Source organism: Castanea sativa, chromosome 2 (assembly GCF_040712315.1).
Source record: "Castanea sativa cultivar Marrone di Chiusa Pesio chromosome 2, ASM4071231v1".
Classification (NCBI taxonomy): domain Eukaryota; kingdom Viridiplantae; phylum Streptophyta; class Magnoliopsida; order Fagales; family Fagaceae; genus Castanea; species Castanea sativa.
In genome coordinates, this window is record NC_134014.1 from 31,920,035 (window position 1) to 31,935,149 (window position 15,115).

General features: G+C 35.7%; 1 protein-coding gene across 1 annotated transcript; it reads left to right on the forward strand.

Annotated features, from left to right (window-relative positions):
- The first annotated feature begins 313 nt into the window (after positions 1–313).
- LOC142623983 (crossover junction endonuclease EME1B-like) lies at positions 314–12,549 on the forward strand. The gene is made up of 12 exons (XM_075797470.1): positions 314–731; positions 831–992; positions 1,083–1,135; positions 1,867–2,043; positions 2,114–2,267; positions 2,416–2,525; positions 5,966–6,141; positions 8,268–8,331; positions 8,449–8,567; positions 8,972–9,061; positions 10,581–10,695; positions 11,916–12,549. Exons 1-12 carry the CDS (start codon positions 416–418, stop codon positions 12,093–12,095), a joined length of 1,716 nt encoding a protein of 571 aa, XP_075653585.1. The 5' UTR covers positions 314–415; the 3' UTR covers positions 12,096–12,549.
- Positions 12,550–15,115: the final 2,566 nt, after the last annotated feature.

Genomic DNA, 15,115 nt, shown 5'->3' on the forward strand with positions numbered 1-15,115 from the left:
TTAGGTGTAACAAGGATAAATAAATATAGTGGGTTTTAGTTAGCTCAACTAGTAAAATCTTTGATAGTTGAATAAGAGATTTAAGATTCAATTTTCGTCTACACTAAAGACCGATTAGTATCTTGGTTTGATAATAAAAAACTATTATTAGCAGCGAAAGTTATAGGTTGAAACTTTCTCTTCCAAAAAAAAAAAAAAAAAGATAGATAAATATAATATAAAAGACGTTACACTTATCTTAGTTACCCATGCAATTTTCTCACCAAACATGGCCCTATCCTGATGCCCAAACACACCCTTTCCTCATAAACCATATTCCCGCGCTTATTCGAAGAAACCACTCTCTACTCTACTCTACACTCTCTCCCATTCCCTTCTCTTCCCTTCAATCCCTCCGATTCTTCTAAAAAAAAAAATGTCACAGCCAATCCTCCTCTCCGACGAAGAAGACGACCACCACCACTTCCACCAAAATGCGCTCTCAACCCCATTGCATTTCGCCTCCAAGAAACAACGCTTATCCGACCCGGACCCGAACCCGAACCCTCCGGATATTGTCTTCATCGACGACCCGACCCCGCAGAAACCGGGTCCAACCTCCACTCCCTCCTTCGTCCCCGAGACCCCTCTCTCTGCTCCAAACTCCGATCTCGTAATTGTCAAATGCACCACCGTAAACTCTTCCAATCCACAACCTAGGGTTTCCCATCCCGATCACAACAAGTTCTCCGGTTAGTTCCATTTTTCCAATTAAGCTTAATAATTTCTTCTTCTTCTTCTTTTTTCTTCCTTTTTCGATTCGTATTGAGCTTTGATTGCGTGTTTCTCAGGAATTACTGGATTGATTTGTTTGGAGTCTGATAATGACTCTGAAAGTGGTTCTGGAAGAGAAAATTGCAAGGAGAATGAGGATGAAACAATCGGTGCTGATTTCAGAGTGTCAATGGACTCAGAATGGAGTTCTAAGTTTATGGATTCGACGAGTTCTCTCGGTATATGCTAAAGTCAAATTTGTATAGGCGTTGTTTTGAAATACTAAGAATACGTATCATGTTGAATTTCGTTTGTGAATTGTTTGACAGGGAATAATAGTTTAATGCGAATGTCCTCATTGGAAGACGATGATGATTGTCAGGTACTTCTTCTCGATGCTGAGATGTTACTAACCGTTATAATCGTTCTTCGATTTCTTGTGGTGTTTGTGAAATTTTAAATTGAAGTGTTTACATTTTGCGTTTTCAAAGCAAGTGGGATCTGTATCGATAATTAAAATCAATTCCTCTTATTGTGTTTTTATAGCTCATTACTCCCTACTTTTTATGGTTTTGACAAGGTTTCAAAGGGTTGTAATTGTTATTTCTTGTTATGAAATAAGTGTTACATAATTAGTGTGGATTTTATTCTTAGATTGAAATATACAAGGATCTTATCTTAGGTTGTGTGTCAAGTTAATGGCAGTCTGTTGATAAAATTTAAAAAGTTTTGTAATGAATTCCAGGAGACTCGTGCATTTGGATTGGCTTTTTGCTGCTTTGCTAAAAGTGGGCAAAAGTATAGCTGTATGTAGAAAAAGTGAGGCTTTAAAAAGATGTACATAAGCAAATGAGCAACAAAATTTGAAAGCTAAAAGCTAATTCAAATGGCTATGAACCCAAGGGGTAGCACAATTAGATTGGGACCTTGTAGAGGTCACTAGTTCAAATCTCTCCTCCGCCACTACTTGAGGCCAAACTCGTTCGAATCTTATGTTTCAACGAGACATCATAGATTTCTTTCAATGTTATAATTAAGGTGTTGGTGCACCAGCAGTTTGATTTATGTTTTTCGTTACTATGCACATTCACTGGCTTGTTGACATATTAACAGGTGGATGATTATCCTGACAAAGAAAATGTTAGCATGGAGCAGATCAACAAAGTTAATCAGAAAAGAACTAAAACTGATGCTGATGAAAACAATATGACGGACAAAGCTAGGGGAAGGAAGAAAATGGCAAAAGAGGAAAGGATTCGCTTAATGGAAGAGAAGAAATTAAAGAAGGAAGTAAGTTTTGATGATCTGAATGAGTTCCTTATTTTAACATACAAGTAGCTGATGGAAATCCGTTATACAGCAAGAGAAGTTGCAGAAAGCAGCTCAGAAGGCTGAAGCTGCAGAATTGAAAAAAATGCAGAAAGAAAAGCAAAAGTGGGAGAAAGGAAAGTTTGCCTTAAAATCCATCGTGGCTGAAATTGATGCTAAAGTGGTCGAACTGGGGTCAATTGGAGGTGAGTCTCCTCTCCTCCCACCAGATATGATTCTGACATCCCTCTTGCTCTGTTGTTTGATTATCCTTATTCTTCCCAAGTAGATGACTATTGTAAACTGTCAATAATCTGTAAACCTCTTGTTCTGAGTCTTACCTCCTTCCTATAGGACATCTGCTTACAAGGTTTGCCGAAAAGGGGCTTGCATACCGTATAACTTCAAATCCAATTGAGAGATCAATCGTGTGGACTATGAATGTTCCAGAGCATATCTCACAGGTAAAAATTTATGTGAAGTCCCTGATAATAATAATGTTTGGATATGGAAGACAATATTAAATTCTTCTCAAAGTTTTTAACAAGAGAACAAAGCCTTTATTCTCTTATCCTCTGTTTAAACCTCTCTTTCAAAAATGATGAGCCATTCCACGTCTTTAGGTTGACTAAACACATCATGGGCCCATTACTCACAGTAAGTTTAACCTAGAATGATGCGGATTGTCCTGGTTAAACCTACAATGAGCTTGATAGTATGGATGAGGCAAGCTGCCCACTGTGTCATCGTTGGTGGTTGTAAAGGGTCAAAACCATTTTGGTTTGGACTAGGACAACACTTGTATTAAGCACAGCTCCACTCTTACCATTTTCTGCTGAGATGCAAAATTGGCTCCTGTACTAAGTACTTTCTCATAGAAAGTCTATAAAATGAAAGAAAATGAGGGTAAATAAGCTCTAGCTCAAACAACATTTCCTTTTTCCTTAATAATGAGATGGAGGGTGAGATCGTGGGTTCAAGACTCACTGGGTGTGTATATGTTTTTAATGTACTAATAAAAGAAGTAAAAAAATGGAAAATCCCCAAGTCATTAAAACATGTCTCAGAAAGTGAAAGCTATACAAAATCAAATGTTTCTCCCTCTCCTTAGATCCGATTGCGCAAAGTTGCTGAGCCATTCCACCTCTAAAATTGTGTATGAACTCTAGCTTTTCAAAGAGGAAAATAAGACGAGTGTAAAAGAGTCCTGCCAGCTATGAAGCACGTGTGCGTTTCGGGATTCGGGTGCGGGTGCGGGTGCGGGAGCGGGTGCGGGACTCGGCAATTTTTGAAAAAGTAGGGTGCGGGTGCGGCGGGATGCGGCGATTAAAAAATTATTAAAAATATTTTTATTTATATTTTTAATATATTGCTAAACATACTTTTTTCACATTATATAAATATATACCAAATTTAAGAGCAATGGTAAATAATAACTAGAATACAGAGAATAGGAGAGAGCCTAGCTGAAGAGTGAAGGTAGAGAGTGGGAGAGAGGCGCAAGAAAAATGAAGAGGGAGAGGGTTGGGTCTTGGTTTTTTTCCAAACGGTGCGTTTGCACCCCTTTTTTTTTTTCAGCCATACGCACCTGTTGTTGTTGTTATTGTTTTTTTTTTTTGAATTTCGTCCGGTATCGGCCGATTTCGCTGGTATCGGCCGGACCGATTTCACCCGATACGGACCGATTTGGGCCTAATCGGCGCGAATCGGCCCGAATTGGCGCCGTATCGGCGCGAATTGCGCCGAAAAAACTAATTTTTTAATGCCTGACGCGGCACGGACGCGCAGGCAGCGGCGTCGCCTGCGCGTCCCCGCGTCGGGCCGCGTCGGACGCGGGTGCGGCGGCCCAAACGCCGCACCCGTGCTTCCCAGCCTGCCAGTGTCCTAAAGTGTGCTTCAGCTCCTAATATTTGCTAACTATGTTAACCGGGTTAGTATTCCAGATTTTCTTGGTTGAACCCACAATTTTCTTGGTAATAAAATGAGAGTGACACCCTAAAAAAAGTGAGAAAAAATAAATCTTGTCTAGGCTTGATTCTTTTTACTTTTTTGTTCTAGTGCTTATACTGTACAATAGGGGGTAGCCATCCCTCTCCTTCAAACGCACAACCCGTTCTCACTGCAAGTTCTTGGTGTGTTGTTTGAGCAGGACTTGGTCCTAGGTTTCTAGTACAGTGCCAGTCAACTAGACTACTTGGAACCCACATCTAGAATTGGCGCAGATTCGGGAAATTGTCCTGTCTTACATGATAGTTGTAAAGGGTCAATTTACTGGATCCCACAAAAGCTTCCACACATAGAATGTTGTCATTATCTAGTTTGTATTGTTATTATTGTGAAGTTATTAATGTGTTATCTCATAGTCCTGGGTTTGTAATTGCGAAAGAGAATGAATAGTGAGAGATATATTCAAATATTCAATAGTAGGGGCATGACCATTTTGATTATTGAACATCAATATGGTGTTTGGAATTATCAACTAGAAAACATTACCTGAACTTAGTGAAGGATGGGGATGTGGTGTTTTCTTTTTGGACATAATTTTCAAGGCAATTGTTGGCTATAATTTTAGTATTCAAATATCAATCTTCATTGAAATTTGACTTTCCTTATCAAGAAAAAGAAAAAGAAAAAGAAAAAGAAAAAGAAGAAATCAATGAAGAAGTAGTTAAGTGGAGTTACTATGTTTCACTTGAAATCATTCCCAGCTGATAAGTTACCATTGATCCCAAATTTAAAATTTTTAGGACAAGTGGTAATTTATCATGGTATCAGAGTAGGTGGTCCTAAATTCAAACCTTGTCTCCATCCAATTTCATTTAGAAGTTAAACATTCCATGTTGGTCCCAACCTATTGAGAGGGAGTTTGAGCCCCCATGTGAATGGGAGTACTAAAAATAGAATAATGGTTAAGTGATTAAATCCTTTTCTATTAGCACAAGCTGTTGGGGCAAGTGTTGTTTATCCACCCATTAGACTCACCTGATTGCTACAGATACTGATTCCTGAGCAGGGAAGGAAGAGAGGGAATAGTCTCACCAACAAATGTTTCGGACTATCTAAACATTGTTTCTCTTGCAAGCTTCAGATTCTGTTGTTCTTACTTACCATATTCTGAATATATGTATTGACAACTGGCTTAATTATTACATGTGATGAAGGCGTTTAAGAAATTCTGCAATTGTTGCTCCTACCTATGTTTATAAAGGGCTTTGAGAGATTTTACCCTTCAACCTGTTTTCCCTTAGCATTGATCTGGGGCCTTTATTTTCTTGTAAACAGTTGGATCTGATATAATTGTGTATATCTCCTTATTTCTTAGTCATTGTCCTTTACTCTTACAATATATTATATCAGGGTTGTAGTGGTTGATGGCAAAAGGCAAGCTTGGATGGGGATCTTGAACTACAGGATAGATTTGAAAGCGTAGCAAGCATCTCCCCTGCTACTTGCTCTACTTTAGGAGTTTAATATGCCTACAGAGCACATAATAAACAAGCTTTCTCTACATGAAAAGATAGCTTGATTTATTTGTTTTATGTCTTGTTCACTGTTCTTGGTGCTCATAATTTATTTTTGAAAATTAACTTCTGGAATTGTCTATGTTTTTCTATTATCTAGAACTGCCTCTTGTTTTTCTTTATATATCTGTTAATATCTTTTTGCTGCTAGTGAAAGAAGAGTTGGCATAAAGGTTATTTTGAATAGATATACTGTTTATCTGTTTCCTCTCCAGACAGTTTTGAGTAAAAATATAACAGAATATTTAATAATTTGCTAATCAGAGCTCGTATCTGTATTCCCATATAATGTAGAGAGAATATTTTTTACAATGCACCTATGGCCTGCATGTAGTTGCTATGGCTATTTTTTGACATAAGTTAACTTTGTTAATCTATTGCAGCTTTCTTCTAATGGAGTACAGATTCCTTATGTATTGCTTGTATATGAGGCCAAAGAATTTTGTAATCTTGTCAGCAATGAATCTCTTTTGGATCATGTTTCCAGTGTTCAAAGTTGTTACCCATCTTTCACAATTTGTTACCTCACCAATAGGTTAATGGCATATATTAATAAAAGGTGAGACTGAATTCTACTCCCATATAGCATTTTTTTCCTTTGTACTTTTCTCTTCAAGAATATGATAAGTATTTTATTCAAGGGAATTTGCATCTTCTTGACCTAGATTGTTTATCATTTTATTTATTTATTATAAAGATGAGGTATTGCAATAGTCCTCACATGACATATAAAAAAAAAAGATCTTACATGATTTATGCTTTCATATGATTATGGGAAAGCCCCAGGCTGCATTACAAGAGGTATATATATACACACCCCATAATTCATCTCTGCGTATATCACATTGATATGTGCATGATGGAGAATGTTTTATTAAATAGTTGTATGACAAAATTGAAGGCCACTAGAAATTGTTAAGGGATGTAAAAGTAACCAGTTTTAGCCAATGAGATTTAGCTCAAATCCTCCTCTCGTAAGAGCAAACTGGAGTGTGCGCGTGTGTGTGTGTGTGTGTGTGTGTGTGTGTGTGTGTGTTACCATTCAAGAAAAAGAAAAAGAAAAAAAACCTAGTTTGATATTGGGTCTAATCTGATTTTGACCCTTAAAGCATAATGAATCTTAGTATTGTTACGTTATCTTGCCAAACAAATCAGTAAAGGATTATCAAGCTCACTCTTTATCTGGTTTATTGACAAATTTATTATGATTTTGACAAATTTGGTTTATTAAAAAATAAAGTTTATTTCGATTTTTACAAAGAAGCTTTGAAAGAATATTTTGATTTGACAAAATCTTTGGGATAAATAAGAATAATTATTACATTTTGCTTAGTAGTATATGAGGCAATCTTGTGAATTAATGCAAGTACATGGTTGCAAAGATGTCTTTAATAGTAGCGTGTAAGAGATACAACAGATGAGTGGTTTTGCACAGAAAGGTTAAGAAAGTGAAAGTATTCAACTAGTTCTGTGAGTGTTGTATTCATTGTCTGGAAAATCATATGAATGAAGCAAAAGTTATTACTTTCTCTCACCCATTTCTTTCTTACTGTGAATTTTCTGTCTTCATTAATGCTTAGAATGTCACTTATCAAGTTCTGATTGAAATGTATAATATCTTTTATTCTATGTCCTTTTTTAATTACAATTTATTTTCTTTTTGGCTCTTCCTTGCATGCTTCCCATGCAGTAGTGTTGTACCCCTTTTGCAATTTTTATCTCGGATCCTCACTTTGGATAATCTTATACTTAGGAGTCGCCTGTTGGTTTCTTGGTGTTGTATGTGTTGTTGTGATGGGAAGTCGGTTGACCACCTTCTTCTTCATTGTCCTGTTACTCATTGCCTATGGACTATTATGCTTCAGGCTTTTGGTATTCATTGGGTTATGCCAGGTTCAGTGGCGGGTTTGTTATCTTGTTGGCATCAGTGGCTTGGGAAACATAATTCGAACATTTGAAATTTGGTTCCAGGGTGCTTAATGTGGATTGTGTGGTTGGAGCGAAATCGTCGTTCCTTTGAGGATAACGAGAAGACGTTGGATGAGTTAAAGGTTTTATGCCAACGTAGTCTTTTGGAGTGGTCTCGTTGTTGGGGCTTTACTGATTGTTCTTCTCTCTCTGAGTTTATGTTTTCCCTTAGCTTAGTTTCCTGATTTCTGTTTTTGTTGTGCTGTTTGTTTTAATTTTTCTTGTTGTTCATCATCATGAACAACTTGTACTTTTCCTTTTTTTCTCTTTAATAATAGTTTTCTGATTACCTATCAAAATATATATATATATATATATATATATATATATATATATCCAATGTCCATTTTCCTTGGAATTGGGAATACAGCGAGGCATAGCTGCAACATTTTTTTTTTAATTTAATATTTTCCACTTTTTCCTTTTATCATGCTAATAAGAGCAGGTTATACTCAAAATATATTTTGGTTTAGTTGTGCCCAGGTTGTGTCTTATCTTGGACATATGTTTTCAATTAAGGATAGTGCAATGAATATTGATTCCTGAATTGTGATGGACCTAGAGATTTATAATCCTACAAAATTCCATTCTCTGTCTTTTGGTTCAATATTGGGGTTTTTTCCCCCTGGATTTGTGCTTGATAATGTTTTAATATCTTTTTATTTATTTATGGGATGTTTAATACTAATTGAAACATTGGTCTTGGCACTATGTCAGGGAACAGGAACAGTACAAGAACCGGTCAAATGATAATGGTTGGAGACGTCCACCTGTTGAGGAGGTAGAACTGCTACCCCAAGTTTTACAGGAATATGATAAACATCTACTTTCCACGTTTCATTGGTCTTTTCAGTTTTTGGTATTCATTTATTTTTGCTATCAAATTTTTTTCATACAGGTGCTGGCAAAATTAGTGACTCATTTTGTGAAAGTGCATTCTAGGCAATGCATTGATGAAGCTGAACTAGCCGAACATGTTGTTGGTTTGACCTCCAGCCTGGCATCCTGCCAATTTAGGTACTTAGTGCCTGTATGTACCTTTGTGTGGAGATTGGAACCTTATTGCGTCTCTAAGTACACACTGAAAAGAATACATGCTTAATACAATTTATTGCTATGGCCACCACCTGAGACATAAGTATCAATCAAGATTATCTAAATTACAATAATTTGGATGATTTATTACAATTTTTCTTTTGACAGGCTTAGTTTATAAACTGATGGATTAATAATTATACATGGCTCTTTTATTGATAAGTTTCTAGATTCACTAGCTCCATATAATGGTTTACATCTAGATCCCATTATATTCAAATTTATTATAGTGTATTCTCTCTCTCTCTCTCTCTCTCGCTCTCAGGAATATTTATATTTTAGCTGGTCAATATTCTGAATCTATATTTTGCTTTCATAAACTGCAGAAAGAAGTTGACGCGCCTATCTGTAAATGCTAATGGATCCCTAATTCCTAAGGACACTGTTGACAAGAATTTAATAAAAAAGAGCTTATGGTGAGCATTCTTCTCTCTCTTTTTCTTTTTATCCAAATTGTATCAATCATCAATTGATTCCAACAAATGCTAGCTTAGCATTTCAAATGTCCCAGCAATATTTCATTAATTGTGCTGAATTCCTTTTTCTTTTAAAAATAATTTGTCTTGTGGTTCAGTATCAAATGTTACAAGTCTTTTGTTTTCATCATCCAAGAACTGGCATCAAGAAGTTACAATGTTACTCTGCAACATGTTCAATTTTCTTAGAATAAATGTAATCTTCATTGACTTCTGAATATATATGTTATAAAAATAATGATTAATTGTTTCACCTACGTAGTTGTAGTAGGTATCTGAAAAAATATCTAGCAGAAGCAACAGTTCAACACCTCAAAAAGAATATGCCTAGTGCACCACGTTTGAAACATTACCCCTATAGCTTGAAATAGGAGGTTTGGAAGGTACAAGAGTTGTGTTGGTTTGGAAAGCTGTCTTTGTGCCTTATGTGGTAGATGTGGTGGAAGACAGAAAGTTGTATGTTTAAAGACCTTGAGCTCCCATGGCATAATCCCTAGCTCTTATTTTTGGAATCAGTTCATACTCATTTCTTTTAGTCTTCTACTCTTATTTTGGATTTTTTGGGGGCAGTTTTGGGTTTTAGATCTGTATGCCTCTCGTGTTGTTGAGGTATGCCTATTGTTGTATTAAATGTTAGTATTCATAGAAAGTTCTTATGAAAAACATTTTCAAATATTTTTTTTTTCTCTAATGAAAAAACAGATTTACATGGGCTATATTGCGTAGGTTTACTCCCTCTTGTCAGTTTTTATATATAAAGATTTGGATACCTCGTTTTATATTGCTTCGTGATTACTCTTGGGCATACCTGACAACTGGTTTTGGTGGATGGAGTCAGTTACCTGTAGATTTTACTGCATTACAGAGAACGAGTTTTCAAATTATTTTGGGATTCAATAAACATTTTCTAACAAGGGGAAAAATTCCTGGGAAGTTTTAGACTCTTCTTTGGTATTTTGTTAATGAGGATGCAACTTCTAGCTTTAAATGTAAGTTGTACATGAAAGAGAGGAGGGATGTCCTGTGTACAGAGGTTGGTTGGCTTTTTGTGTTGGATTAGGTTGTTTCCAAGGGGTTGATGAATTGGCTATTGATAAGGCCTTGACCTGATGCAATTTCCTTTTGTATATAAGGCCTGGTGACACTTCATCTGAAACAGTAAATTGAAACTTATCAAGTTGCAAGAAGAATATGGTAATCCAAGTTTACAAAAGAATAAGACTGTTTAACATTCTGCTTTGTGCACTAAGTCAAGAATTTAAACCCAAGTTTAGGACATAGATTCTCTGGAAAGAAAAGTATTATTATTTGGAGTTTAACTTACTTCTATGTTATATTAATTTGCTAATCAGTATATTTTAATGCCGTTATTTAATTTATACATGTGGCTCATCTTTTGTGGTTCTAACTTTATTTTACTTATCCCCCCAAAAATAATGAATTTGCTTTAAACATCCAGGTTGAAAGTTTTGGTATCAATTCCAAAGGTACAGCCACGATTTGCTATTGCCATTGGGAAGAAGTACCCCACCATGAAATCTCTTCTGAGTGTCTACATGGATCCTAGTAAATCGGTAAACATTATCAACATGTTTTTATCTTTAATTGACCTTGTGGCAAATAAGCTGAGTCCTTCAATTGAGTTGATTCCGTTCTTTAGGCCTATATTACACTATTCAATATCAGTGCCTTTGGTGAGCCCATGGAAATTGAATGGCTTTTTTGTGCATATAGTACTAATACATTTTCTTAGAGGTTGAGTCTTGGTGCAATGGTAAGTGTCTTTCACCAAAAGAAAAAGGTCGCTAGTTCAGGTTCAGGAATCAGCCTCTCCAAAAAAAAAAAATTTTGAGGGTAAGGCTACCTACCAATTAGCTCTCCTAGATCTTGCAAAAGTGGGAGCTTTGTGCACTGGATATGAATATTTTTTTTTAGTATGAATACATTACTTACAAAAAGAAAACGTTTTAATCTTCTAAATGCTGTTGGCAGAAATCTAATCAATCCCCTCAACTTATCGTATACGATCAGAAATGCGATCTCAAGGAAATGCAGAATTATTTTAATACTGTTTAGTTTCCATGGGACCTCTAAATGAGCCCTTCTTGTGCTTTTCTGACAGTTTATGCCATAGTTATTTATGTCTGTCTGTTTGAATCATATCATATATTTGAGAGGCTAGTTTTGCTAGTGGCAGTGTGGCATATTTATTGCATATTATGAAATACTCTCAATTAGCTTTTTGGTGAGGGAAATTTTGTTCTAGGGCTCAATTTGGCTGTTCCTTTCAAGGATTGTTTGGGAATCAAGGGCAGTCATTGTAATTCACTGACACATTGAGTCAAGGGTTTTTTTTTTCTAAGAAATAAAACTACTACAGTCTACAATTATCTGTTTATAATTTAAGTGATCTGGACCCATTTTGGTTCGTCTGGATGGGATTTGCAAATAGCTTTGTGAATTTTTCCATGCAGATTAAATAAAAAATATTGTTGACACCATCAATTGATTTCAGAAACCGGAAAAAAAGAGGATATTCCATTTTAATATATACTAAAGTAGTAATATAGAAAGGAGAAATATAAAGTTTGTCAGTTTTGTTTTTTTTGTTTTTAATCTTTCCATACTCCCAACTTGAGGGCATATACATCTTGCAACTCAGACCATAGTGTTACATCGATAGGTAGTGTTATCCGTTGGTTGCCAAGAAGATGACTTTCAAAATTTGCCTCTGCTTAAATAAAAAAAAAAAAAAAAATTAAGATTTGCATTTGAATATTGTATCAAATGACAGGTTCATGAAAAGGAATTTCTCCTCAAGGACTTGACAACGGAAGGACTGCTCGGTGGGGACAGAAGATTAGGTGAGGTTTGTTCAAAGAGAGTGTACAGAATACTTATGGCACAAAGTGGAAGCATTCGGACTGATGATGTTGAGGATGGTGCTGATTTCTTCAGATGTCAATCATCTTAATTAACTCAACATTGTATACATTTCCCATCATCTATAATATATTATATAGTACAAAGTTAAAGGAAATATGGCCGTTGGAGGAAAATAGTAGTTTTTCATCAAGTGGGAGTTACACTTGCCGAGGTTGAATGTTCCACAATCCAATTGGGCCGTGTGGACCTCACCACCAATATGGCAATTTGTAATGTAATCATGGTTGATGACCACTAGGCCGACCTCCAATGGACACGCCCAGAACCAAAATTGGTATACCCCACCATTATTTGAAACCCAAATCAAATATCAATGCTGGTTTATTCTCATGAATAGCTTCTGCCACCATATCCGGTTACCATTGGTCTTGTAATATGTCATGATGTGCATAGCCTCATGCCAACTGAAAATATATATGTCTTCATTTCCTAAACAATTAAGTTTTGTCTTGAACAAGTAGTAATTTATTATAATAGTTCATCTCCTAAACGTTTAAGTTTTGGACCATTAGTAATTTATTATGATAATTCATTGCTGAACTTTCACTTGAAAAAATAAACCCAATTTTTAAAATTTCTTTTTTCATTTTGTTTTCTCTTCTTTATTTTTTAAATCAAAAGATAATATAGATTTCCACAATAGTCTTGTTAGAGATTTCAACCTCTCCACGTTATTCTCGACTTGTAGTGAAAATACAAGTTGCTCTTTTCACGAAGAAAGAAGTAAAATTTATAATATTCCCGTAATTTTTTTAGAGTAGACTTCAACCTTACATTTAATAGGTTGATCAACTCTTCTCCTTAAACTAAGCTTAACAGCTAATGAGGCAGTATCTCTCAACAACAAAAGTCGGAATAATTTTTTTGATGAACACAAAAGTCAGTATAATATTTGTTGGTAAACCTCATTGGTAGTGTGTCCAATACATTTCAAGTCTTCAGGAGCTTGAATATCCTTCCCTTATTTAGATGTACACTACACTAATTGCTCATGTCATGTCACAAAAAGTTTATAATTTGCATATCTAAGTTAATCTAATAAGCACTTGAATGCTTGCTTACTAGACTTCATTACAATATAATGAGAAGTCAGACTCAGTGGTTTATATAATGAAATTTTTTTGGGTATCCAAGTTGTACCATGACTTTAGACTACTTTAATCATGACCACATATATATAATAGGATTGCTTTTCTTTATCAAGTGAAGAGACCAATGATTTTCTTCTTGGTGTAAATAGGTCAACAACAAACTTCAGTAGGATTTAAACTTGTGTGACGTTTGCTCCATCATAATTATTTTTTGCTGTCAAGCCAAATGATATTCTTTTTGGTGTAAACAGAATGACAGGAAACGTTTCTAGTGGAGCTAATTAGATACCACAAAACTGTGGGCTGTGGCCAAGGTAACACATCAGAAAATTGCACTGGAATATTCTGATACTTCTGCTGCATCATACGGCATTATTTGAGCACCCGACCCTGTGCTTATTGTCTGCCACCATATGTCGAATTCATGTTTTCCCATCCAATCAGCACTATCTCTTACTCTAAACGAATTTGATTAATTCAATTATTTAATGATCAAATAAACCATTATCATTGCCCATGCATACCGCACTAATGTATCAATATCCTGCATGATATCCAAAACCAAGTTTCTCTTCCTTTAAAATGGAACTAGGGGCAAAGGCCTCCTCATTAAGCAACATCATAGGCCATGGAGAAGAGCAAATCATTTCCTGGGCACTACTCAAAATCCTACTCAGACATCCTATCAGCCTTTGATGACAGGTCCAAGTCATACAGTTTCAATGGTCCTAGTGTCAATAATATAGATGACTTTGCCAATTCTGGAAATCCAGAGGTCAAGAGGAGGAAAAGGGTCGCACAATACAACATGTACACCATGGAAGGTAAGCTAAAGTCTTCCTTTCGCAACAGCTTCAAGTGGATGAAGAGCAAGTTTGTGGATACGTACTATGATGAGTGAATTATATGAAATCATTTTATGTTACTCTATGTGTATGGTTGAAGATCAAAGAAAGGCTTGTCTGGTTGAACACACCAAGGGTGTATGTGCTTTCAAACTTAAGACTATATATAATCTGTACACAGTTCTTGAATTTAGAAGGGACTTTTTTTTTTAAGTCAATTTAAAAATAAATGTATCCATAAAGTTCTAGCTTGATAAAGTTTATGAGGGTTGTATTTGAGACATGATATTATTCATTCCTAGCTTAATTTTAGGTGGTGTATCATGTATAGTAGAATAATCTCTGTTATTAATAGTGAGAGATATGGGATTCATTCCTGCCTTAAGTTTCTTAACTGAATTAAGAAAAACAAATAGGCAGGGACACACAAAGCTGAAGCCTTGGGCAACATGTCATGTTGCCATGTTGGTAAGTACATATATAATGATCTAAAGCAATATACCATTCTCTAGTATGAGTTTATGCTATAAAGAACATCTTCAAGTTACTACTTTTCTTCCATTGTAATGTGCAATAGAAAAATGAATTCTCTTTATTAATTTCCAGTGAATTATCTGTGTGTAATTCAGTTGCTAACAAGATCGTCCCAGTTATGTATTTACTTATGGGACAGCTCAAGAAAGTTAAAGATCATAAAAAATAAAGATAAATAGCACAAACTAAGAATCACTCGGGAGGTGGAGAAAAAAAAGCATCATTCTTGAATGCCTGATCTTTGTCGAATCCATAGAGTTTCAATGTCCTTTCCTGGTCAATATTTCGAAAATCCATAGAAAGAGACCTGCTACGTTGAGACAATTTGCTTTCTTCATTGGGGTTGATGATACCTTTTATAGAGGCCTGTAAGAGGGTATAGTCCTTGTTGATGTTCTTGAGAGCATTTGGATGAGCCTCTGTTTTTGTTGACCTTTTTGGAAGAGAACGAATAAATGGGGATAGGGATGCAGGCAGACTAACTTCATGCCCGGTAAATTTTGAACTAGAGGAACTGCTGCTTGCACTGTTAATAATGACGTGACTGTATTTGTGCTCTGCATCCTTCTCCAGAAAAA

What these genes read in the sequence shown, in the direction of transcription:
- LOC142623983 (XM_075797470.1), top strand. Translation starts at nt 416, where the DNA reads ATGTCACAGCCAATCCTCCTCTCCGACGAAGAAGACGACCACCACCAC. An exon ending in GACGTCCACCTGTTGAGGAG is followed by an intron (nt 8,332 to 8,448) that starts GTAGAACTGCTA and finishes TTTTTCATACAG; the next exon opens with GTGCTGGCAAAATTAGTGAC. An exon ending in CTGGCATCCTGCCAATTTAG is followed by an intron (nt 8,568 to 8,971) that starts GTACTTAGTGCC and finishes CATAAACTGCAG; the next exon opens with AAAGAAGTTGACGCGCCTAT.